The sequence below is a fragment of the Schistocerca gregaria genome, chromosome X (assembly GCF_023897955.1).
Source record: "Schistocerca gregaria isolate iqSchGreg1 chromosome X, iqSchGreg1.2, whole genome shotgun sequence".
NCBI lineage: Eukaryota > Metazoa > Arthropoda > Insecta > Orthoptera > Acrididae > Schistocerca > Schistocerca gregaria.
The window spans coordinates 872,096,623-872,124,088 of NC_064931.1; the positions used below are offsets into that span (position 1 = coordinate 872,096,623).

Sequence of the window (27,466 nt, forward strand, 5' to 3'; positions counted from 1 at the left end):
CTTTGCACATATGCAAAACTGTGTCAAGTTTTTCACACAAAGGTTATTAACTGTAAAATATATTTTTTTCATGTCAAATTAACAACAGATATGAAAGAATTAATGGCATATTCGAAAATTAATGAAAGACACATGTCTTAATCACTATGGAATGCAAGAAAGCAGTTTTTGTCTTTATTTAAACATAAATTCATTTTGCACTTTTCACACATGATAAAGGTATAGCCTTTTTCAGTTCGGGCATTTGCATGTTGTTCTCTTCTTATTCCACACTGGCCAGTGATCATTAGGATCTAACCTTACTTCCTTTGGAGGTAATGATGATCCCTTATATCTCATCCTGTTTATCTCTATTGGATCTGTGCTAGCTTGTCTACCTCGGTTTTTGAGCCAATTCAGTTCTGGATTTCTTCTGATGCATTGACATGTTTGCTGCTGTTTGTTTTTTTCCCCCATTAGTACTCTTCTGTACAGAATCCACGAATTTATTACAATTATATCAATCAGATGGAAAAAAATAAGTGTAAATACCTGTGTTTGGATCTAATTTTTATATGACATCTTCCAATGTCATTGCACCATTCTGTGCCCTCTCCTCTTTCTGTCAAATCTTGTCACTTCAGATTTTGGCAGCTCACCAACAAATGTATACAGGAAACAGACAATATTATTATCTTTATCAAAGGAAATGTCCACATTGTCAACAGTAGTGATGTATTCCTCAGAATAGCCACGTACTTCTTTCTTCAGTTCCTTTTCACTTTGAAATTTGCAATTTACTATCCTAGTCCTTTGTATTGTTCCTACACTCTGGATCCCAAGTTTGAAAAGGTATACAACTAGATCCATAGAGGTTTAATATCTGTCAAAGTAGATCTTGTAATTCTGATACCTTGGAACTTCCCTTATGAGGTGAATCACAACCTTTCCAGATGTTCCAATATCTGGTTCATTATCTAACCTGAATTTTGGATTATTTTCTTGCCCACTGTAGATTTCAATTTTGTGTGCAAACCGCATATCCCCACACAAAACAAATAGTTTATACCCACATTTATGTGGTTTGTCTTTCATATAAACCTTCATGTGGTGCCTTGCTTTGGTTGCGCAGATTTGTTCAGCAACTGAGAAACGCTCACTCATTGGAATCAAAAGACATTTTTTATTGACATGATCAATTATAGGTCTGATTTTGTACAATTTGTCATGATCTTGACTCTCAGGGTCTTTGTATTGTCATTGAAATGCAAAGTGGCCATCAGACACTCAAAGTATCTCTGAGACATTGTCTGTTTTACTACCTCAACACCAATAACATCATTCCAGAGATCACGAACAGCAGTAGATGGAGCTGAAGAACTGATAATACATATGCCTATAAGTTTATGAATGTCATGAACATTGCAATTAAATGGTTTGTTTGGATTTTTTTGTGTGCTGTAAAGATTAGTTTCATCAACAATTTTTGCCGTTAATTCATCATTAAAAAATATTTAAAAAACTGATATGGTGTGCACAACTCTGGCACTGACTGTGGCAGTGAGGACTTTCCTTTGAATATAAATTTATCATTTCCAAAGGAAGCACTTCGTTTTTTTTTTCCAGATGATTAGATTTTTCTGAACCTTTTAGTGTTTTTCAGAAGCTTGTGGTACCTGTGCATCAGCAACAGCTTCATTATCATCATCCTTCAAACAAGAATTTTTTGAATTATGTGTATGAACTACAGTAGCCTCTGCTCGCTATCACTTTCTGCAGATTCCAGATCATTTACGTTTATTGTCGGGTCTTCATCTGAATCGTCAAAATCTAACTCATCTTCACTGCCAGAAGGACATTCTAGGGCCATGAATTCTTCATACGTCATCACTTTACGCTGTCCATTGTCGAAATATGAGAATGACTCCATTACAGCACTTGAACTACCACGATAAACTAGAAAAAAGCAGAAAGGAGGAAACACTACTTTCTCATCGTTCGATTGTGGATAGAAGTATTGTTATGCGCTACAGCCCATATGCAAACGAAATTTCTTTGTATACTACTCACATATTTATTAGCAGAAATACAAGATGAATGGAGCAGAATACTCTCCAATGCTTTTAGAAGCACTACAAATTTTTTGCATTCACGTGTTCTTCCATTCAGCTACTAATAATCACAGCCGGCCGGAAGAAAGCAGTGTCAGCCTGACTTACAATGGTACTCACAGCATCACACATTGTCACGTCATACACTCAGTAGCGCATTCTAGTGGCAGAATCTTATCAGTTACCATCATAATACAACATAGCACATCAGCAAAGCAGTTTCAGTCGTTAAACTTCAAGAACAATGGCAAAAAGATAGGTGAAACTTTGCTTTGCATATTTGCAAAGCAACGCAGTGAGGGATTATATTTTATACATTTTCATGCAGTGCCACTCAAACTGTGTTGTCAATTGAAGGTCTTCTCTGGAGTCACAGTCTGATGTGTTTGTCGTCCAAACCAATTTTGAATGGCCTACTCTGTTCTTACACTTGCTGTAATGAATGATCTTCACCAGTATATTGGATCTTAATTCTTTTATTAATTGTAATTTGTTTTACTTATATGTTGGTCTGACAGTAAATAACAGAAACTTGTTTGGTGCAAGTCTCAAGTGGAGCAACCATCTTTATACTTCTACCTACGGCCCATTTTTTAAATTATGATTTCTAAAGAAACTGCCTCATTGCAGGATAATAGCGCAATATTTTCAAGATTCATTACAAATGTGGTCTATGTTTTTAGATTTTTGTAATGTAATTGGCATGTCTCTTTGAATAACTCCTGACTGTGTACAAATATTTCTGTGACTTTCTACCATGAGGAGAACAAATATTTGTCTTGGCTGTCATTATTGCTGTTGTCAGCCTTCATTACATAACCACTATGAGCATAATAATAATATTTCCTAGTACACTAATGACCAGTAAATGGCATGCATATTAATCTTAAGAGCAGGTGTATCCAATTTTATAAGGTGAGAAGGTGCGTGGGGCATTGCACCTCCCATTGTACCATGTCCATTATACTTGAATTATTGTATCTTTTGATATTCATGGCTTAAAATAAATTCAACCCAGATGTTAGTATGAAATATGTTATCATAATAAGTGAACAACACATACAGTTACTTTTACTATATTTATTCAGTTCATGATCAACATTGTCACCCACCTGCGGGTCCGGGGACTAGAAACGGCCCGAGGTGTTCCTGCCTGTTGTACGTGGCAACTAAAAGGAGTTTCACACATATCAGCCTTTATGTGATGGTCCCCTGTAGGGTTTGACCTCCATTCTTCAAAATTTTTCCAAAGAGCGAGCCAATTGTGGAAGGGCGCCTTACAAGGTGCATTGTGTCCGTCGTGCATTGAGATCTTTAGCCCACATTCTTGTCGTCGCATTGCAGTCCTGCCCATTCTCCATCTCTTGGGTTAGGACACCTTCCTGAGTGCGTTTTCCACTATCCACTATGCACTATGCAGTGTCGATTTCTGTGTTGATGATGACCATGGACTTCTTTGCCCCTGATATCTAGCACGGTAGCCAGTCCGTTGTGGTGAGGCCAGCATGTACCCTTTTGGTTGTAGCCCCCTGACCACACAGGGATCGATCTGCTGATGCCTGCACCATTAACTCCCCATGTATGCCAAGGGGTAGATGCCAATCCCCCAGGGGCATCGGGACTCCCGCCAATGGCCATCCTGCCAGGTGGCCTTTGCTGCGGCTGGTTGGCGCGCATGGGGAGGGCCCCTGGTTGGAGTGGGTGGCAACAGGGCAGATGATACGTGATGAAGCGTAGTCCATCATCTCTTGCTGGTGGTGAAACATCAGCAGCATCTAAGCAATCACGAGCTCAATTCAACACACAGAAGTACGACCCCAAATTGTTCCCCTCCCTGGCCACACCATGGGAGGAACGTCAGGCTAAGGATGGCAGCGGATCTTTCTCACCCTGGTACCTTGTATTTTCGACAGCTGGTGGGGAATCTTTCATGACAATGAAGCCTCAGTTTTTTGTTGAGCATTTAGAGGACTAGTTCGGGGAGGTGGAGGGCTTGTCCAAAATGAGATCTGGGTCACTCTTGATCAAAACAGCATCCTCTGCCCAGTCATGGGAGTTACTCGCTTGTGACAAGCTGGGGGATGTTTCTGTAACCATCACGCCCCATAAGAGCTTAAATATGGTCCAGGGTATCATATTTCACAGAGACCTTCTTTTGCAGTCCGATATGAGCTGCGCACCAATTTAGAGCGGCGAGGTATACATCACGTCCAGTGTGTCCACTGGGGTCCAAAGGATAATCAGGTTGCCACCGGTGCCTTCATCTTGGCCTTTGAGGGTGATGCATTACCCAAGAAGGTCAAGGTGATGGTCTACCGGTGTGATATAAAGCCCTATATCCCTCCCCCGATGCGGTGCTTTAAGTGCTGGAAGTTCGGCCATATGTCTTCCCGCTGTACTTCAAGCGTCACATGCCGAGATTGCGGATGCCCGTCACATCCCAATACTCCATGTGCCCCGCCTGCCATCTGTGTCAACTGCGGAGAGCACCATTCACCTTGCTTGTCTTGACTGCATGATTCTTCAGAAAGAAAGGAAAATCATGGAGTACAAGACCCTGGACTAACTGGCCTACACTGAGTAGCCTGCATCCTGTGCATATGACATCATCTTATGCTGCTGCTACAACAGTTCTGGCACCATCAGCTCCGCCAACCCAGGTCACCTCTCAGAGCCGGAAGACTACACCCCCCCCCCCCAAACACCCCCCCTCCCCTCACCCAAACTGTCAGGGACATCCGTCCCCACTTCTAAGCCGGAGAAGCATAAGTCTTCTTCAGCTTCTCTCTCTAGGAACGGGTCCCTTGGGTCACTCCTTTCCCAGGTTTCTGCTACTGGGAAAGACGACACCCGCCAGCTGGTCGTAGGGCTTCACGCTCATCCTAAGACCCGGATACTGAGCCAGTGAAGTCCTCCCAGCCAGGGAAACCCAAGGAATAGCGAGAGAAAGCCAAAAGAAAACCTCCAAGGCCAAGAAAATTGTGGTGGCACCCACACCACTTCTACCTACAAGCTCTGGGGCTGAGGATCGGGTGGAGGTTTCGACATCCACTGAGGACCTAGATCTCACGAGACCCTCAGACACAATGGATATATATATATATATATATATATATACTGCTCAGACAATAAATTGGTGGCAGCAGGTGACTCTGAGGCGTTAACTTTCTCATTGAAGCTTCCATGCCTTCCCAGTCTCACGATGTCATCCCCCAGTGGAATTGTGGCGGTTTTTTCCACTGCCTGGCTGAGCTACAACAACTGTTAAGCTTTACACCTGCTATATGTATTGCCCCCCCCCCCCCCCCGCCCCCTCCCAGGAAACCTGGTTCCCAGCAATGCAGACCCCTGCCCTCTGCGGCTATAAGGAATATTACAGGAACCGTAGCAACTATGATCAAGTGTCAGGTGGAGTTTGTGTTTATGTCTTAAACTCTGTCTGTAGTGAACATGTGCCCCTCCAAACCCCTCTTGACGCTTTGGCTGTCAGAATAAGGACGATGAAGGAAATAACTGTCTGCACTGTGTATCTTCCTCCAGATGGTGCAGTACCCCTGAGTGTATTAGCTGCACTGATTGATCAACTCCATAAACCTTTCCTACTTCTGGGAGATTTTAATGCCCATAACCCCTTGTGGGGTGGTACCATGCTTACTGGCCGAGGCAGAGTTGTCGAAACTTTACTGTCATAATTCAACCTCAACCTCTGCCTCTCAAATACTGGGGCCGCCACACATTTCAGTGTGGCTCATGGTAGTTACTCAGCCATTGATTTATCGGTTTGCAGCCTAGGACTTCTCCCATCTATCCACTGGAGAGCACATGACGACCTGTGCGGTAGTGACCACTTCCCCATCTTCCTGTCACTGACCCAGTTTCAGGCATACGGACGCATGCCCAGATGGGCTTTGAACAAGGTGGACTGGGAACTTTCACCTCTGCTGTCACTGCTGAATCTCCCCCACACGGGAACATCAATGTGATGGTTGAGTAGGTGACTAGCACAATTGTTTCTGCAGCAGAAAACGCGATCCCTCGCTCTTTAGGGTGCCTGAGGCGTAAAGCAGTCCCTTGGTGGTCACCGGAAGTTGCTGAAGCAATTGAGGAGTGTTGGCGAGCTCTAAAACGGCATAAACGGCACCCTTTCCTGGAGCATCTCAAAGCCTTTAAACGGCTCCGTCCCCATGTTCGCTACCATATCAAACAACAGAAGGAATGTTCGGGGAGATACGTCTCCACCATTGGGTGCCGCATGTCACCTTCCCAAGTCTGAGCATAGATCAAATGTCTTTTTGGATACCAGGCCCCAACAGCTGTCCCCGGTGTTACCATAAATGGCGAGTTATGTACCAATGCAAACACGATTGCCAAGCACTGTGCTCGAGCGTCTGCATCAGAGAATTACCCTGCAGCCTTCCGCACACCCAAACGGTGGCTGGAAGGGAACGTCCTCTCATTCACTACACACTGCAGTGAATCCTATAACACCCCATGTACAGAGTGGGAGCTCCTCGGTGCCCTTGCACATTGCCCCGACACAGTTCCTGGGACTGATCGCATCCACAGCCAGATGATTAAACATCTCTCATCTGCCTACATCTTCTCGTCATCTTCAACCAGATCTGGTGCAATGGCATCTTTCCATCACAATGGCGGGAGAGCACCATCATTCTGGTGCTCAAACCCGCTAAAAATCAGCTTGATGCGGATAGCTATTGGCCCATCAGCCTCACCAATGTTCTTTGTAAGCTGCTGGAACGTATGGTTTGTCGGCTGTAGGGTTGGGTCCTGGAGTCACATGGCTTGCTGGCTCCATGTCAGGGCGGCTCTACCAATGATAATCTTGTGTCCATCAAGTCTGCCATTCGAACAGCCTTTCCCAGACAGCAACACCTGATTGCTGTCTTTTTTGACTTACGTAAAGCATACAACATGACTTGGCGACATCATATCCTTGCCACATTGTATGAGTGTATACAAAACTTCCTGTCGCTCCGTACTTTCCGTGTCCAAGTTGGTGATTCCCATAGTTCCATCCACATCCAGGAGAATGGAGTCCCATAGGGCTCTGTATTGAGTGTCTCTCTATTTTTAGTGGCCATTAATGGTCTAGCAGCAGCTGTCGGGCCCTCCGTCTCACCTTCTCTGTGTGCAGACGACTTCTGCATTTCGTACTGCTGCTCCAGTACTGTTGTTGCTGAGCGGCACCTCCAGGGAGCCATCCACAAGCTACAGTCATGGGCTCTAGCCACGGTTTCCAGTTTCCAGCCACAACGTCGTGTGTCTTGCACTTCTGTCGGCGTCGTACCGTTCATCCGGAACCCGCACTTTATCTTAGTGATGACCCACTCACTGTAGTGGAGACATATCAGTTCCTAAGACTGGTTTTCAATGCTCGATTGACTTCGCTCCCTCATCTTCATCAGCCTAAACAGAAGTGGTGGCAGCACCTCAATGCCCTCTGTTGCCTGAGCAACACTAATTGGGGTGCAGATCATTCTACGCTGCTGCAGCTCTACAGAGCCCTTGTCCAATCCTGAATTGACCATGGAAGTGTGGTTTATGGTTCGGCAGTGCCCTCAGCATTGCATTTACTCGACCCTGTGCACCACTGCGGGGTTCAACTAGCGACAGGAGCTTTTAGGACGAGTGACCCGTGTACTGGTGGAGGCTGGTGTCCCTCCACTGAAGATCAGACTGCTCGCCAGTTACACAGTACACATTCATAGTTCCCCTGAGCATCCGAATTACCGTCTCCTTTTCCCGCCCACGGCAGTCTATCCCCCGCATTGGCAGCCCAGATCGAGGCTAACGATTCCGTTTTGCATGCAGTCCCTTCTCTCCAAACTGGAGTCCTTACCTTTACCACCTCTACTTGCGGTCTGTTTACGTATGCCTCCATGGTGTACGTCTCAGCCACAGCTTCGTCTGGACCTTTTGCATGGCCCTAAGGACTCCGTTAACCCTGCCGCTCTCTGCTGTCACTTCCTCTCAATTCTTGACGTGTTACGGGGCTCTGAAGTGGTTTACACCGACAGCTCAATGATTGATGGTCATGTAGGCTTCACATATGTTTATTGGTGATGCATTGAGCAGCACTCCTTGCCAGTTGGCTGCAGTGTTTTCACTGCAGAGGTGGTGGCCATATCTCGTGCTCTTGAGTACATCCGCTCGTGGTCTGGCGAGTCATTTCTCCTGTGTACTGACTCATTGAGCTGCCTACAAGCTATCGACTAGTGTTACCCTCACTACCCTCTGGTAGCATCCATTCAGGAGTCCATCTATGCCCTGGAAAAGTCCCTCTGTTCCGCGGTGTTTGTGTGGGCCCCAGGACAGTTCAGAGTCCCCGGCAACGAACTTGCTGACAGGCTGGCCAAACAGGCGACGTGGAAACCACATTCTGGAGATAGGCATCTCCAAAGCTGACCCGCATTCTGTCTTACACCACAGGGTTTCCCGGTTTTGGGATACGGACTGGCATAACAGCACCCTCGACAAACTGCGTGTCATTAAGGAGACAGTGAATGTGTGGAAGTCTTGCACGCAGGCCTCTCACAGGGAACCAGTTCTCCTCTGCCAGCTCTGCATTAGCCTTACGCGGCTAACGCACGGTTACCAACTCCGTCACGAGGACCCGCTTCAGTGTCGCTCTGGCTCCCAAATGACAGTAGTCCATCTCTTGCCGGACTGCCCACTTTTAACTTTCCCAGCACCCTGCCTTTGGTGTTGGGTAACAGTGCCTCCACAGCAGCTGTAGTTTTACATTTTATCTGTGAGAGTGTGTTTTATACTTCTATGCAGGTTTTAGCGCGTGTCCTTTTAGGGTGGAGGTTTTAATGTGTTGAGAGTGGCTGGTTTTCCCTTTTTATTCTGGTGGTTGGCCAGCCACTGTAATCTGCTTTCTTGTTTTATTCTCTTCTGTTTCTAATGTCTCTCCGCTGTTTTCTTGTCCTCTTTCATTCTTTTTAGTGTTCGTTACCTTCCCTTCGTTCTTGTGGCTTTTCCTTTCTTTCCGTTTTGTGTTACATGTTTCATCCATTTTATTCTCACACTTGTGGCCTCGTTTTATTCGGTACAAGGGACCGATGACCACGTAGTTTGGTACCTTCTCCCGCCTTTAAACTGACCGACCGATCGACATTGTCATATATTTTCTAGTGGGACTGCCATTATTTGTGACTATATATGTTAACGACATACTGAATTTAGAGGTAATATCAAAATCAACTCTTTCATGAAATTTCACTGTGATTGTCACACTTTTTGCCGGTGTGGAAAATTCTAGTATGAGTCACAAATGACGGCAGTCGAGTTTAGATTCATTTTGTACACCTGACGTCACACATTCTGCGTCAGCCAGTGAACATTCGGTAGTGTTCTGAGCACTCGGCTCTGAACGCTGTAGCCAGAACGAGTGTTAGGCGCAAGTGTAGCGTGTTAATTAGTGAATTTTTATTCCTTTTGTTGCAAGTTGTCACGGCTAAGAATGGTGGTAAGCGACAAATACTGTATAAGCAAACGACAGATATAAATGTACGCTACACACTTTCTTCAAGTACAAAGCCCCTCTACACACGTACTGGATTTGGCATCATTGCAGTCCCTGTTCGAGCCTCAACCTTCGCGGACCACAGTCGTTTGTGTATCGGACTATAGTGCGTGTCGCTCACCGGCAACTTGTTGTTTAAAGAGCAACGTGTAGTGAGGGGCCGGTATCTTTGGTGTATACTGTGCTAGGCTGCATCTTCCTTTGCAAGTCCCTGACCTTTCGTCATTTGAGACAAAAGTACCTGTGCACTACTTGAAACACAGCAGCAATTGCTCCCTTCATTGTTTAATTTGATTATGAAGTAAGTGCAGGAAGCTCATGCTTTATCCTACTCTTTTCATTTTGGAATATTCAGAGACTCATTTACCATGATGCTTTGATACTTGCAAAACACTAAACTGTGATTTGTGACAGGTTATTTTGATTCTGATTTTTCTAGATTATGCTGTTGGTTTTGGTGGAAAATTTGGAGTCCAAGCTGACAGGCAAGATAAGTCAGCAGTTGGTTGGGATCATCATGAAAATCTTCATCAACATGAAAGTCAAACGGATCATAAACAGGTAAATTCCTTAACTGGTAGTCACAAACTGCCTTATGTAAATTTCGATAGACTGGAAATCCGATCACTTTTTCACAGCCGTGTTGTGTATTCGCGTAGAAACTCACTCGGAGCCCAGTAGGTTTTCATTTTCTTGGCATTGCGACGTAAGCCACATAAAATGGCTTTCACACTAAATTAGTCTCATTGGGTACCCTTATTCTTTTCAGCTGACTTCAGTAAGAATTGAGCCGTGTCCTATATACAGTTGTCAGTCTGGTGCAACTGTCAAACTCCAATTGGTAGAGTCTATGTGCACTGCAATAAATATAGTGTGTTGTCTTTCTACACGATTCAGTTTATATCTTTTCTTTCTATATAGCGTATAAATCATTTTGATAATCAGAAATTTCACTAATCCTTCATTACTCGATGAAAATCACACATTCTTTCACAAGAACAAGACTTGTACAATCTGTGGCACTGTCTGGTTGCAATGTAATTGCTGAGGAAAGATCGTGATATTTATATGAAAGATGTTTGTCTCAGTTTAGCTAAGTTTAGTTAGTAACATGTTCCATAGATCACCCAGGTAGATCGTAATGATGTGGAATGAATCGTTATACGTTGACGTCGCAAATTAATTTGTACGTATGGTTACATTCTAAACATTTCTATTTCTTTTTTATTTATTCATTCTTCCATTGCACAAAAATTAAACTGAGAATAGGAATGTAGTGAAAACAAATTGATACACTCTGCACACGAGTTGAATGTAAAGTCAGGTCTGTGGACTTTTTTTGTGGTTCGGGCATTTCTTCTTGCAACCAGTTTCATTAGGATTTGTAACAGATTTTCTTTGAATTTACAGTTAAATATAGTATCATTTCTTTGTCATATTTACGTATCCCCTCCATACTGTAGACGTTATGAGCAAAACTTGTTTATTCTTTGGAAGCACTGTTTAGTAACATATTGTTTATTAGATACAGAGAACATTAAGAAACTTGTTACAAGCCTTCACACTCAGTTATATCTCTTTTTGACAGATACTGAACAGGTTTTCTTTGAAGTATGTAAGCAAAATACATATGCTTTCTGATTGTATTTACCTGTGTGGTGTGGTAGGTAGAGCACTAAACTCCAGCCCTGGGTTCCACCATGAATAGGAACAGGGATTTTTCCTCATTCCAGACCCTCCATGATGGGCCCATATCCATGTAGGCTGCTATCAAATGAGTACCAGGGAACCTTCCCAGGGGTAAAAGGTGGACAGGACAGTGCCCCCTCCCTATCCCCTTCCACCCATGCTGTGGTGGTGGGGCCTGAAATCAGAGATGTGCTTCTTGCCCTAATGTGGCTGCTCTGAAAACAAAATCTCCAAAAATGTATTTAGATTTTTGCTTTTTCTCATTTACAGTTTTATACAATAGGTACAAATGCATATAGATTTTTTTGTGCCCAGTATAGATGTTTTCAAATAAAGCATTATCTGCTTTCACTTCATGTACAACATCCATCCAAAAAGTTCGAAGACAGATTTTATTCCTGATGCCTAATCGACATCAGCACAGTAGCTGTGGTGGCAGCTTGAGCTAGCAGCTGTAAGCAAGAGATGTGCATTTGACTGGTCGGTTGTGAGCAGGAAGTGTTTAGTGGATGTGTGGCTGTAGCGAGTCGACTGTTGTTGTTTCACAAATCACAGTGGCGCGATAAGCAGTGATTTGATTACGTGTTTTACTTGTTACTACAGCCATGGAGACATTTGAGTCAATGAAAAATACTTATGGCAATAATTGTTTAAGTTGTGCGAGAGTGTTTGAGTGACTTAAACATTTTAAAGGAAGATAGGTGTCATTCAAGAATAAAGGGAGCTCAGGGTGTCCCACCTCAAGTTCATCTGACTGAAATATTGAGAAAATTCATGATCTTTTGCAAACTGACCATCATCTCTCATGCAGAGCTATCACTGAAGAACTGAACATCTCTAAATCAAATGCTCAAGACATTCTGCACAATGTTTGAAGAATAGAAAAGTCTGTGCAAAGTTTGTCCCACACAGCTTGTCTCCTGAACAAAAAGGACGATACATGGAAGCTTGCCACATATTGATTGAAATGCAAAACATGGACAGTTGTGTTGTGGAAAAAAATATCATCGCAAGTGATGAGACTTGAGGTTATCAATACAAACCTACCACAAATATTAAAGTGCAGAATGTGCCTTTGATGGATTGCCAAGACCAAAGAAGGTGGGAATGACAGAATAAAAAGTGAAGACCATGCTCATTGTCTTTTTTGGTGTTCATGGCATTATCCACAGGGAGTTTTTCCACTGGCACCACTGAAAATTCCTATATATATATATATATATATATATATATATATATATATATATATATATATATATATATTAAATCTGTTGTGCAACAGTGGAAGGGGGAGGGGTTTCTTTGTACTGCATGAGACAATACATCCAATCACATGGCTGCAGTTGTAGTGCAGTTCCTAATGAAAAAACAAGTGCTAGTCTCAATCATGCTTCATACATGCCTGGTTTGGCACTTAGTGACTTTTCTTATGCCCAAAAATAAAATTAACATGAAGGTTGAACACTTTGATAACATAATCCATATTCAGGCCAACATGGCGTGCAAGTTTAATATAATCCTGAAGGATGGCTTTCCTGACAGCTTCAAATGGTTGTATGAACATACTGTGTGTTGTACTATTGTGTGGGGAGGCTATGTAGAATACCTACAGCATTAAAACAACAATCTTAAATTTTCTCTGATTTTTTTTTTTTATTTATTTATTAATCCAGTCTCAAAACTTATTGGACTGCTGGTGTACACCTAACATCCTGATTTTCAGGATAAATGCGTGAGAGCTATGCTCTCAAACCATATTTAAATAAAAATGTATTATTTCATTTAAATTCGTCTTTTGTATTCCATGAAGTTGATTACTTCGTAACTATAGTCATTGCTTTGTGGCTTAAATTTGTCATATTTGGAATCTCATGCTGTATCCATGAATCCATGGAAGCAGCTAGTGGTTCCCACAGAACATAAATGAGATTGAGAATTTGGTTGAGCCAGGAGAGATGCTTGGATAGCCTAATGATACAGCAGCTACTTGTGAAAAGTAGGACCTTCAAATTCTTGTTCTGGTCATGGCCCAAATTTTCTATTGTCACTTCAGATGAATGTCTGTATAGTTATTATGATATTAATGGTAGTCACAGAATATGTCTGGTTCTGTGTTTAATATATATAAGTAGTTTGTTCTATTGTTGGCACACATAAAAAGTTTCTATAGTGAGTTTCAATTTCACTTGTGAATTATTAAACCTATAAACAAATTTGAAAGCATTCTCACAAGAAAGTGAAATAAAGAAGCAGAACTTTAATATTTTTATGCAAATATTCTTAAACTATATCAGTTATGTCCAAATGAAACTAAATAACACCTCTAACTATGTACACCACAGAGGTATATTATCATGTATGGTCCGAGCTAGTATTATGCTTGCAAGTCTTAGCCACTCTTTTCTCCAGGCACCAGCCAAATAGTTGTTCCAGACATTAGTTCTTTTGTTTATTTTTTATCAGTGTCAGAAATACGTATGAAACATTACTTTAATGTTTCAGGGATTTGGTGGAAAATTTGGACTCCAGACAGACCGAGTTGATAAATCAGCACATGATTTCAATGCAAAACCAGAAAAAGTAGGAACAAATTATGAAAAAGTGAAACCAGATGTTGGTGAGTCTATTATTATTATTATTAAGCATTAGTGCTGTAGGTTCGAATCCTGCCTCGGGCATGGATGTGTGTGATGTCCTTAGGTTAGTTAGGTTTAAGTAGTTCTAAGTTCTAGGGGACTGATGACCACAGCAGTTGAGTCCCATAGTGCTCAGAGCCATTAGTGCTGTACTTTATCACACTTTATTTGTACCTTAGTACTTTGGTTTTACTTCAGACTACACCTGTAAGACATGCAGGTTTTATTTTAGAAGTGTACTGCTCTTCCATCTTATGTAAACATTGGAGAATAGTGACTAAATCTTGCATTGTATTAGAGTGACATGCAGCGGTGTGGATGGGTGGTGAAGAGATGCACACTAGCAAGTGGGAGTTTTCTTACTGTTGCACCAGCCACTTGCATCATTCTATTGATTCTATCTGCTGTGGGTGCTTCAGCATATTTGTTGAATATTTTGTGTTGATATTCTTGTTAGTACACATATTGTACCAACTGGTTCAGCATTATGGTTTTACTTATGGATGTGATAGAGGAAACATTTCAAATAACACATGTGTAAGCAAGGCAGTTATAGTTACCTTAAGTCAGTTACTTAGGAGAATGTCAGGAATGAAACTGAATGTGCCCAAGTGCTGGCAGTTGCCAGGAGAGAAAACAGTTGGGGAATGTGTTGTGACAAAGAGCAAACAGGGACCACCACAAAGTATTCTTTCTCTCTGTACAAAATGCATCACTCACTCGAAGCCAGTCTGTCCGATGCTGTTAAAGAAGGGCTATGCGCAAGTCATGTGGTTACAGCTTACTTAAAAATCTGTCAACTTACAGTGTAGTACATCATGTTGACTTCATGATTATAAATCATTGTTGGCTATCTCTCTACGTATTCGTGGAGGTATGTACCATCTATGCAACTAAATGAAGGCAGTTTGTCTATAGCCATTTGCAATTTGCTTCTTTTATGTGGGAAGCATCATCAGTGGCCTGAAATACGTGTTTCCTTTTATACATACGATAAACGTTTTATGTGGTAGACTTCCTTCCTAATCCTTCCCTAGTCTGATGGGACTAGTGACCTCGCTGTTTGCCCCCCCCCCCCCACCCCCCACCCACCCCCTCCCCCCACCCAAATCAACCAACAGAATAAAAGGATTGTGCCACAAAAATCAGGAGTTTGTCATTAAAAATTTTCATTTCTACTGCAACCTTATCAAAAACAAAACATGCAAAATACAGCATTTTTTAAAATAAGCCCTTTTTATTAACTGCATATCCTGCGATAGGGTGTATGTACAGGTATCTTCTTCTTCATAACATGCAGTCTTCCATTTTGACAGACTCATCATCAGATTGCAGAAGAAAGAAGTAAGACGTACTGAATATTGTCAAATTTTATAAAATGTCAAGCTAGGCAGCTGGAACTTGGTTGCTGCATATTTTATAGATATGCTGCACATTTCTGTATTTTAATTTGAAACTTTCATTCTTTTGTGAATGTGAATAGAAAAAAGACCCAGCAGTCAGCATGCATTGATGAACTCTAAACAGAGTTAAAAGACATGCATTTATTTTATGTGACAGATTTATCCAAGTTAACAAAGTCTGGAGACACAAATGTAGCATTTGAGTTAAGAAAGATAGTAATATAATGTATTCCATTCTGCAGCTCCCAGAGAGTATGTTATCCCATTCAGTCATGGGTAAATCGTTAGGATTGTTAGTTCAGGAGTCAAATAAGAAAGCTTTTCATAAAATTTTTACTGTTTCTAAAGTACCTCCCACTGATAGAAAATTCAGTTGTGTGAATACACATACCTCATTTCTGTATTTGCAGGTTGATGGTCTTCTGTTGATAATAATTCTTGAAACACAGTCACATTAATATTTGTAATTATGTAGAATTTTTGTTTACATCCATAAAATTCTTTGCAATTTGTTGACTGTAACAACATATTGGATTAATCACTTCAAAAAAATATTGCTTACCTGATAAAGTTAATAATCAATAAAACTTCTTTAGAAGCATTTTATTTGCTATTTATTCTGCACTGTGCAGGATCTCTCAGGCCATCCAACATACGTGAGAAGTTCGAAAACATGGCGAAAACTGAAGAACCAAAGCAAAATATTGAAGGAGAGCCCCAGAGTCCTAGTAACCAAATAGTGAAAACTGAAGACCATATTAGAAGAGAAGCAGAGATTTTGAAAACACAGGTGAGAAATTGTGCAGAATTGAATATTGAACATTATTTTTTGGATTCCTAATAATTCATTTGTATCTGCATTGTGCCAGTTGTGGACACACTATGATTGCATTTTGGCAGGTGGACAAGGGTGGGGTGAGTAAGGAGGGGGGGAGAGGTGGGGACAGGGAGAGAGGTTGGGAGGCAACAGGTTTGCTGGCTAGAAATGGATGAGGGAGGGGTGTCAGTTGCACAGGCTAGGCATGTGATACACAGTCACTAGAGCTGGTGGGGTGTGGTGGGAAATGAAGGTGATGTGGACATGTGGATTGGACAGGCATGGCAGGATGGAATAGGAGGAAGCTGTTGGGTAGAGCATTTAGGGACAGTGGTTTCATGCAGATTAAATCCAGGAGGGTTACAGGAGTGAAGGATGTGTTGCAAGGATAACTCCTATCTACATAGTTCAGAAAAACTGGTGGTGAAATGAAGGGTCTAGATGACCTGGGTTGTGGAGCAGCCATTGAACTCGAGCATGTTGTGCCACTGGGTAGTCAACTTTGTTCTTGGCCACAGTTTGGCTCTGGCCATTCATTCTATTGGACAGCTGGTTGGTTGTCACACCGATGATAAAAAGCTGTACAGTGATAGCAGCGGATTTGGTATATGATGTGGTTACTTTCACAGCTGGCTCTACCTCTGATGAGATAGGATTATCCTGTAGAAGGACTGGAGAAGGAAGTGCTGGGTGGGTGGATTGGACAGGTGTTTCAATTGGTACTTTCGCTGTGATATTGTCTATATGGCAAGGGACTGAGAGGGGCATATGGATGGTCCAGGATGTTACGTAGTTTGGGCGATCAACAGAATACCAATTTAGGAGGAGCGAGGTGGATCCTGGGTAAGGTGTCCCTCATTTCTTTGCATGATGGTAGTTAATCAGAGCCCAGTTGAAATGTGTGGTCAGTTGTTCTAGTTTAGGGTGCTATTTGGTGACAAGGGGGTCACTCCCTTTGAGCTGATTCTTGAGGGTGGCAGGAGGATTATGAGTGTGTTAGGTGATAGCATGGAAAACCTGTTAGCAGGCTAATTTAGAGGCTATTATCTATGTTTTTGGGCCTTCATGAGACCTTCAGAATTCTGCGCAGGGTAGTTCTCATCACTGCATATATGCCAACCAGTGTGACAGCTATCAAAATGCATGTACTGTTGGTAGTTAGTGGATTTAGTATGGACAGAGGTGCAGATGGACCCATCGGAGAGGGGGAAGGCAATGGAGAGGCAGGGAGGAAGGTGGCACATTGGGTTGAGAAGGTCCAGGTGAAGCAGATGGGAGAGAAAGTGTTGAGGTTATGAAGGAATGAAGATAGGAAATCGTGACCCTGAATTCAAATCATCAAGGTATCATTAGTTAACCTGAAGCAGGCAAGGAGCTTGGGGTTTTGGTAGGCTAGAAAGATTTCCTCTAGATGGCCTTAAAAATGTTGGCATAGGAGGTTGCAATGCAAGTGTCCGGGGCTGTGCCGCAGATTTGCAGGAGAAGTAATCACTTGTGAGGGTATAGTTGGTAAGGTTAATGAGGAATGAGTTGTGGGTTTGAAGTCAGAAGGCCATGAGCATGAGGGGTTTTGGTGTCAAGGAAGGTGGCATCGACAGTGGTGAGTAGGGGTCTAGGAGGTAAAGGGGTGGGGTTAGTGGAAAGTCAGTAGAGCAAGTGATTAGTATCTTTGATATGAGACGCAGGGTTTCAGGCAATTGGTTGAAGGTTTTGGTAGAGTGAAAATTTTTTCAGTAGAAGTGCAATATCCAGCTACAATGGGTCATCCAGGATTGCTGGATTTGTAGAACTTGGGTAGTATGTAGAAGGTTGGTGTGCAGGGTGTCATTGGTTGAGAAGGGAGATGGACTCAGGGTAGAGGTTCGGGATGGCTCTGACATTTTAAGTAGGTATAGGAGGTTATGCTTAATGTTTGGGATAGGATCACTATGACTAAGTTTGTAGGTGGAGGTGTAGGACAGTTGCAGAAGCATTCTGTTGGGTCTCACTGTGATTGATCACAACAGTGATGGAGACTTTGTCTGCAGTGAGGATTATTAGGTCAGGATCTGTCTTGAATTTGTGTGTGGCTGTCCTTTCTTCTGCTAAAAGGTTAGTGTCTTTAGGGAAGGACATGGTGAACAATGGTGAGTCCAAGTGGGAGATAAGGAATTCCTGGAAGATGACCAGGGTGTGATTAGGTGGGAGGGAGGGTTCACTGTTGGATGGATATGAACTGGGAGAGGCAAAGTTTTATTTTGGGATTAGGTTAGTAACAAATAAATGTGTCCACTGCAGGGATCAGGAGGAAGAAAGTAGGTCTTTGACAAGCCCAGCTGGGTTAAACTTGGGTGTGGGGCTGAAACTGAGGCATTTCAATAGAAGTGAAACTTCTCTATAATTGAGGTTTTTTGTGCAGAGGTTAAAAATAGTGTTTCAAGTTTGTTTCAGTTCTGGATTTCATGATGTGTTGGGAGGAAGGTTTGAAGGATGTAGGAAAAATGAAAACGTCAGCTAGGCAGAGTCTGGATGCTGTGAGGGATGGACAAGAAGGTCCACTGTGGGTAGGATAGGTTTTGGTGAGTATTTATGCTCCAAGGTGGGAGTAGGACGTCAACAAGTTGGACAATATATGGAGGTAGCCTTAGTGCTCTTCCAGGTGTTGGAGGCCGAGGGTTTCAGTTTTGGAGATACGGTGTACGTAGTTCGAATTGCGGGAAAGAAAGTCAGGTCATTTGTTTTTACTCTATTCAATATGTACATTATTCAAACAACAATATGTGGTCAGAGAAAGGAAAGAAATGTTGATTACTGAATAAATATAACAGAGGAAATGTTAAAAAATGTCCAGTTGATGGACTACGAAAAGTGTGGGAAACCATCACTCAGTGGAACACCTCTTAATTTCAGAGCACACTGTGCAAAGTTTGCACGAAATACAAAGTATGAAATGAAATGACATGGGGATATACAGAGTTTAAAGTGCCACGACATCTACCACAGTGCTTTTGAAATTAACGTGTCGTGCAGGACTATTAATTTTTAGAACTGTATATATTTTCCTTTTGGAAATTTGTTCAAGGGGAGCATTTCTTCTTGTAATTACATTTTTTACTGTCAATATCTACATTTAGGTATTGTGTTACTACATTCCTTCTGAAGATGCCCATAAAGATTATAAGTTATATTAGAGTATTGATTATTTCTAAAAATTTATGTTTATATTTGGATGTATTGCTTGAAATATTGTATTACAAATATACAAATGAAAAAAAGGAATAAGAATTAAACTAATGTTTATGTCTGCAAGAGTAGTATCAGTGACATAAATGAGCACGGGACTACACAACAGGTATCTGCATGTCGGTTTGTACTGCAATTGTCTCACGCATCCTCTGGCCCGTATCACCTCCAGTTGCTTGGGTGCATATTTCATCAAACTGAATGGTACAGCAAGGGGTTAAGGAACAGTATCTGGCACTTTGTTTTAGCTAGGAAAGGGACATGTTTCTGAACTTATGCAGATAGATGGAGCAGAGGTGTGTTTGGGTTGAGATGGTGCTAGGAAAATATGAAACGATACAGGAAGTGGACAAATGAAAGCATTATGTGGCTGTAAGAGGGACTGAATAACAGAGCCTGAGTTTGGAGAGTGAAAAGGATGGAAGAAATTGTGCTAAGTGCAATAGGATGGTTCTGAGATGTGATGGTATTTGATCCTGCGTAAGTTATTGTCATTCACTGGAAAGAAAAGGAGAGGTAGGTGGATTTGGATAGATGAAATGTAGTTACTTGTTGCTAGGCTAGTGTTTTAACTGTGATACAGTTTGTAAAATAACGTGTGTCACAGTCAAAATGGTCACAACTGGTGCTACTGAATGTTAAAAAAAGGCACGCGTGATCCCACTGGTTGGTGCCAGTTAAGGTTGTGGATGATAAAGGCAAGAGGGAAAGATGTGGATGGATAGTACAAGAGAGACAAAGTAGATGTAAATCATGAGACAGTAACTAAGGACGGACAACACGGGGTTTACAATGGAAGAGAACCACTTGGTGGTATAAATGTAGTAAGGAGGAGTCTGGCAGAATGTAAATCTTTAGGAGCAAGGGAGACCACTCACCAAATAGCAGAAGCCTCGAGTCATCGTCAGGCACACACTAAAAAGAAGGAGAATTGCTAGCTTTCAGAATAAATCCTTTGTCGAGCTAGAGAACAAATATACATGTATTTTGGCAGATGGGGAAGGATATATTTGGGGGGGGGGGGGGGGGGTAAGGCAGAGGTCAAGAACAGAGGTTGCAGGGGAGCTTGCTAGAAATGCAGGATGGAGGGGTGGCAGGTGCAAGAGTTAGACACGTGATACACAGGTACCGGGGCTGGTGGGGTGCAGCGCACAATGGAGGTGATGTGGAGAAATGGAGTGAGCAGTGTTGAAGGGACAGGCGAAGGGGAAACTTTTGGGTGGTGGGTGAGGGGCAATGGGTTAACAACAATTGAGGCCAGAAGGGTTGTGGGAGTGAAGGATGTGTTACAAGGATAACTCCCATTTGCGTAGTTCAGAAAAACTGTCGGTGGGTGGAAGTATCCAGATGGACGAGCCTGTGAATCAGTCATTGAACTTGACCATGTTGTGCTCAGCTGCAAGACGTGCCAATGGGTGGTCAACTTTGTTCTTGGCAACAGTCGGCAGTGGCCGTTTATTCTGGTGGTGGTCGGTTGGTTGTCACACCGACATAGAAAGCTGTGCAGTGATTGCAGCAGAGCTGATCTATGACACGGCTGTTTTCTCAGATGGCCCCGCCTCTAGTGAGATACGATATGTCTGTAACAGGACTGGAGTAAGAAATGCTGGGTAGGTGGACTCGGCAGTTCTTGCACCTGGGTCTTCCACGGGGAAATAATCCCTGTGGCGAGGTGTCGGTAGTGAGAGTGGCTTAAGGTTGGACCGAGATGTTGTGTAGGTTGAATGGACAATGGAATACCACTTTAGGAATGAAGGGAAAGATTTTAGGTAGTACGTCCCTCATTTCTGGATATGATAATAGACAATCAAAGGCCTGGTGAAGTATACGATTCAGTTTTTCCAGTCTAGGGTGATATTGGGTGATGAGGGGGTCACTCGTTTGTAACAGAGTCTTTAGGATGGTGGGAGGATTAGGGAATGTGAAGATATGACAAGGGAGATCGTTTTGTGTGCTAGGTTTACAGGTAGTGCTTGTCTGTGAAAACCCTCAACATGAATAACAGGTACATCCATTTAATATGAAGGGAGTGCAGTTTAGATTATGAAATATTATCCAACATCATTATATAAAATATTCTTTTATCTTGGCTGAAGCTGTGAAAACACCTGTGTTCATCATCTGTGGCATCAGAAAATTTTTGGACAAATATCTGTGGATAATGTATGAGCAAATATTTTCTGGATTAATGTGGTTGATTTTATGTAATGTTGTTACATGTTAGTGGTAACAACTGTATGCAGTTTTTGCAGGACACGTTGTTTCAAGGTTAATGTTTTTGCTCAAGCACATACTAACAGCATCATTATACACAAGACTGGACTAGATATCTGGGTGCCTGAAACAGACAATGATATGGCAATCTGTTGGAGCAGAGGGCTGAAATTTTTTTGAATATTATTGTAATTATGGATCAAGTGAAATTTTAGTGTTATTTCACTCAGAACTTTACTTTGTAACTTTTTTTATCAATAAGTGTACTTTTAATGTATGTAAATATCAAAGGGATATGTATTAAATTAAAGCTGTTTATATTTCATCAGCTGGTGACTCCCTCAGTACATCACGGACAAGAAGAAGAAGAAGAAATTGCAGAACCACCTGACAAAGTGAGCCCACCTACACCAACAGTCACGACTACACAGAACCCACTAATTTTAGAGCCAGCAGTCACAAACCAGAGCACAGTTGCTGATGAACAGATGCTACCACCTACAATAGAAGATAATCTGCAATCAGAAAATACTGCATTGTATGAAGTAGAAGATACTGGCTATACTGCAGTAGCATTGTATGACTATCAAGCAGGTATTTAAATATGTATATATACAAACATTTTTAATTTGCTACTGTGTCTACAAAAGTAGCAAGACGGAACACAGCAAACAAGATCATGCATGCAGAGCACAACAAGGTGTCTTTTGTAGTTGTAGGTGGTTATTTTATCAATACCTGTGGTTTTCAAGTGTCCACTGAGATCTTTTGACATTGCACCCAGTGTGCCATGAATAACTGGGACCAGTTTTTCTCCATAGTTGTGATGTCCAATAAACTGTACTTTAGTTTTCGTTAAGTCTGAAGTCCCACAGTAGTCTATTATTGTTATTCTCTCTTCCTTCTTTCTTTGTTATGACCAGTTAAAGAGTGCGTTTGACATTGTTAGCTTAGTCTGACAGATTCTGTTTCTTCTCCTCTTCCCAAAATCTTTTTGTGGATTTGGTGGATTGTTTCTTGCATTCCTTTGGTCGTGATTTTCCACATTCTCTGAGGGTATCTTCTGTGGCATTCCTGTCTTGCTTAAGTTCTTGTAACTAAGTGATTTTTACCTTCTTTTAACTTAATATATTAAGTAGTTTTTTTTATTAGTCTAGTGTTGTCTAATCTGGAAATGTGGCCTTAAAGCTTAAAGTGTCATATATTTATTGTATCAGCGAACTGTTCTACTGCTCTTTATTGGTCTGTAGTTTTTCTTATAATCCATATGTTATTTTTATTAATGGGACCATACATTTTCATAAGAATATTTCTCTCTACCTTTGGCATTTCATCAATTTTTGAATGACCAAGAGATGTACAAGGTGTTTCAAAAATGACCGGTATATTTGAAACGGCAATACAAACTAAACGAGCAGCGATAGAAATACATCGTTTGTTGCAATATGCTTCGGACAACAGTACATTTTCAGGCAGACAAACTTTCGAAATTACAGTAGTTACAAGTGTCAACAACAGATGGCGCTGCGGTCTGGGAAACTCTATAGTACAATATTTTCCACATATCCACCATGCGTAGCAATAATATGGCGTAGTCTCTGAATGAAATTACCCGAACCTTTGACAACGTGTCTGGCGGAATGGCTTCACATGCAGATGAGATGTACTGCTTCAGCTGTTCAATTGTTTCTGGATTCTGGCGGTACACCTGGTCTTTCAAGTGTCCCCACAGAAAGAAGTCACAGGGGTTCATGTCTGGCGAATAGGGAGGCCAATCCACGCTGCCTCCTGTATGTTTCGGATAGCCCAAAGCAATCACACAATCATCGAAATATTCATTCAGGAAATTAAAGACGTCGGCCGTGCGATGTAGCCGGGCACCATCTTGCATAAACCACAAGGTGTTCGCAGTGTCGTCTAAGGCAGTTTGTACCACCACAAATTCACGAAGAATGTCCAGATAGCGTGATGCAGTAATCATTTTGGATCTGAAAAATGGGCCAATGATTCCTTTGGAAGAAATGGCGGCCCAGACCAGTACTTTTTGAGGATGCAGGGACGATGGGACTGCAACATGGGGCTTTTCGGTTCCCCATATGCGCCAGTTCTGTTTATTGACGAAGCCGTCCAGGTAAAAATAAGCTTCGTCAGTAAACCAAATGCTGCCCACATGCATATTGCTGTCATCAATCCTGTGCACTATATCGTAAGCGAATGTCTCTCGTGCAGAAATGATAGCGGTGCTGAGGGGTTGCTGCGTTTGAATTTTGTATGGATAGAGGTGTAAACTCTGGCGCATGAGATGATACGTGGACGTTGGCGTCATTTGGACCGCAGCTGCAACATGGCGAACGGAAACCCAAGGCCGCTGTTGGATCACCTGCTGCACTAGCTGCGCGTTGCCCTCTGTGGTTGCCGTACGCGGTCGCCCTACCTTTCCAGCACGTTCATCCGTCACATTCCCAGTCCGTTGAAATTTTTCAAACAGATTCTTTATTGTATCGCTTTTCGGTCCTTTGGTTACATTAAACCTCCGTTGAAAACTTCGTTGTGTTGCAACAACACTGTGTTCTAGGCGGTGGAATTCCAACACCAGAAAAATCCTCTGTTCTAAGGAATAAACCATGTTGTCCACAGCACACTTGCACGTTGTGAACAGCACACGCTTACAGCAGAAAGACAACGTACAGAATGGTGCACCCACAGACTGCGTTGTCTTCTATATCTTTCACATCACTTGCAGCGCCATCTGTTGTTGAAAATTGTAACTACTGTAATTTCGAAAGTTTGTCCGCCTGAAAATGTACTGTTGTCCCAAGCATATTGCAACAAATGGTGTATTTCTATCGCTGCTCGCTTAGTTTTTATTGCCGTTTCAAATATACCGGTCATTTTTGAAACAACCTGTAGTTTCTGAGGTATGTAATCCTTAAGGCATGACGTCTATCTTGTAATGCAGACGTTTCACAGTACCAGACATTACTCATTTATTGTAGTGACTCAATGTTATTCTGTACAATTTCTGGAGTTTGGTGGCTCTTTGTAAATTGACGTTCCTGTCTCACCAAAGACATACCATGATTTGACCAAGATATTTAAAAGAGGACACACATGAAATTATTCCATATTTCATTTGTAGTGGGAATCATCAGACATTTTTATGTAAATTTTCCTTCAAATGAGTTTTTATGTAAATTTTCCTTCAAATAAGTCTTCTCATATGATATTTGGAGGTCTGTCTTTGCTTTTGTTTTGTGTAACTTCTCTATGGCCTATATTGTTTCATTGGTAATCATAGTGAAGTTAGCTAGATTGTCAGCAACAAGTAGGACTTTCTCTTTGATTCTCTGACCCAAGGTCCTGATGTTTATACCCTTGATCTCTTTTCCCCAATCTCTAATAGCTTTGTCTCATACAATGTTAAAAAGAAGCTGGGAGATGCCATCTACTTGTCAAACCCCTGTATGTATTTGTGAGAGTGTGGCAGATTAATTCTCTAGCTTTCCTGTACACTCTGAGCTCTTCTGAAGTGTCCAAAACAGTTTGTCTATCAACACAGTCATATGCCTTCTTAAAGCCCACAAATGTGACATATGTGTTGATAGTTGGATGTGTCCTTAGTGTTGTGTTTGGACACCAAATCTGCTCAGTTAATGATCTGTTTGCTGTTCAACTATGTTTAAGAGAGCTTTGGATAGAACCTTGTCTGTAACTGACAGAGTCTCTGTAGTTGTTGGGGTCTGCCCTACCACCTTTTTATGTAACAGATGTAAATAACTGTTATCAAGTTGCACAAATATATTTCAAGGAAGACACAATACATGAAAGTCACAGATCGAGTAAACAGAGTAAGATGTGTGTACACTTTAACAGGAGTCTAGTGGCCGCTGGCTGGCTGGCCGCTTAGGCAGTGCTGGTGCTGCTGCACGGCTGGCAGACAGCTCCGCACGTAGAGGACACACGTAACTGCGCAGTGGCACTTTGAAAGATCGGCGAATCACGACAATAACTTTCTTCAGGCCTATGGAATCATTTGTTTTCCGTATTTCAATTAAGAGTACATAAATTATTCTTCTGGGGTCATCTCCTCCTATTTTTAACATTCCTGCAAATATGCCATCCTCTCGTGCCACTTTGTTATTTTTAAGTGGTTTAATTCTCTCATACTTTTTGAATTTTTTGGAGATGAGAGTCTAGGTTTGGTACAGCCTTCTGAAAACGCAACCTTTCCACTGGCGGATCACAGTTCAGTAAATTTTGAAAATAACCAGCTAGTATCATGCAGTTCCCGTTATTTTTTATCCCTAGTTTTCCATTAATTACGCAGAAACACAATTTTGGAGGGTTTATACCCAGATAAATCCTCATGGAATGTCTTGTAGAAATTTCAGGCATTGTTTTTCTGGATATCCTGCTCTATTTCTATAAGCTTGCTTTTGTTCCAGGCACGTTTTTCTGCAGTGAATTGTTTTTGATGTTCATTTTTATATCTTCAGGAAGGACTCCCCCCTTTCAATTGTTTGATTCCATTCCAGTGATTCAATGCTTTGATTGACCTATTGCCAGCTTCAGTACTTGTCACTCATGTTCATGTTTCCTGGGTGGTGGTCTTAATTTGATGGTTGACGTTTTGTGGAGGTCCGGCCACACCTTGAGGTATGCATTTTGCATGTCACGAGTGGAAGCTTCGGTGTTCATCAGACAGTTTGTATTAAGCTTTGGAAATCATTCACCTTAGGTCTGGATCTGTTTGGTAGGAACATAATTTTGATTTGTGTTAAATAGTTATCTGAATCAGTGACTTCCTTCTGTACTCAGACATTATGAAACTCGTGCATGTTGTTGTGGTCTGATGTCCGAAGACTGGTTGATGCAGCTCTCTCTGTCTCTCTGTCCCATACAAGTTTCTTCGTATCCGAATAAATACTGCAACCTACATCCTTTTGAATCTGCTTACTGTATTCATCTCCCTCTACAGTTTTTACCTCCCACACTTCCCCCAATACTAAATTGGTGATCCTTGGTGTCTTAGAATATGTGTTATCAACTGATCCTTTCTTTTAGTTTGGTGTCCCAAAATCTATCCAGTACCTCCTTATTAATTACATGACCTACCCATTTAACCTTCGGCATTCTTCTGTAGTACCACATTTAAAAAAATTCTATTCTCTTCTTGTCAGAACTGATTATCCTCCAGAAAAATACTGTCAGAAAAGACTTCCTAACACTTAAATGTATATTTGATGCTAACAAATTTCTATTCTGCAGAAACACTTTTCTTGCTATTACCAGTCTATATTTTACTGCCCAAATAGCAAACTCATCTACTACTTTAAGTGGCTCATTTCCTAATCTAATTTCCATAGCTTTGCCTAATTTGATTTGACTGCATTCCAGTACCCTTGTTTTGCTTTTGGTAATGTTCATCATATACCCTCCTTTCAGGGCACTGTCAATCCATTCAACTGCTCCTCCAAGTCCTTTGCTTTCTCTACAAATTACAACACTTTTATTTCTACTCCCTGAACTTTAATTCCTCCTCCCATTTTTTTCTTTGGTTTCCTTTAATGTTGGATCAATGTACAGATTGAATAACAGCATTGATAGGCTACAACCCTGTCTTATTCCCTTCTCAACCACTGCTTCCCTTTCATGTCACAACTCTCATAACTGCCATCTGGTTTCTGTGCAGGCTGTAAATAGCCTTTCACTCCCTGTATTTAACTCTGCTACATTCATAATTTCAAAGAATATATTCCAGTCGACATTATCGAAAGCTTTCTCCATCTCTACAAATGCTATAAACATAGGTTTGCTTTTCCCCAGCCTCTCTTATAAGAAAAGTC

The 27,466-nt window shown here is 41.8% G+C and overlaps 1 protein-coding gene across 1 annotated transcript in view; it reads left to right on the forward strand.

The window, feature by feature from the left end:
* Nucleotides 1–27,466, forward strand: part of LOC126297757 (src substrate cortactin) — a 136,059-nt gene that overhangs the window by 90,076 nt on the left and 18,517 nt on the right. Inside the window, exons 7-10 of the mRNA XM_049988932.1 lie at nucleotides 10,079–10,200; nucleotides 13,831–13,945; nucleotides 16,000–16,157; nucleotides 21,950–22,214. Of these exons, the coding sequence (XP_049844889.1) occupies nucleotides 10,079–10,200; nucleotides 13,831–13,945; nucleotides 16,000–16,157; nucleotides 21,950–22,214 (660 nt within the window). The remainder of the gene's footprint in view (nucleotides 1–10,078; nucleotides 10,201–13,830; nucleotides 13,946–15,999; nucleotides 16,158–21,949; nucleotides 22,215–27,466) is intronic.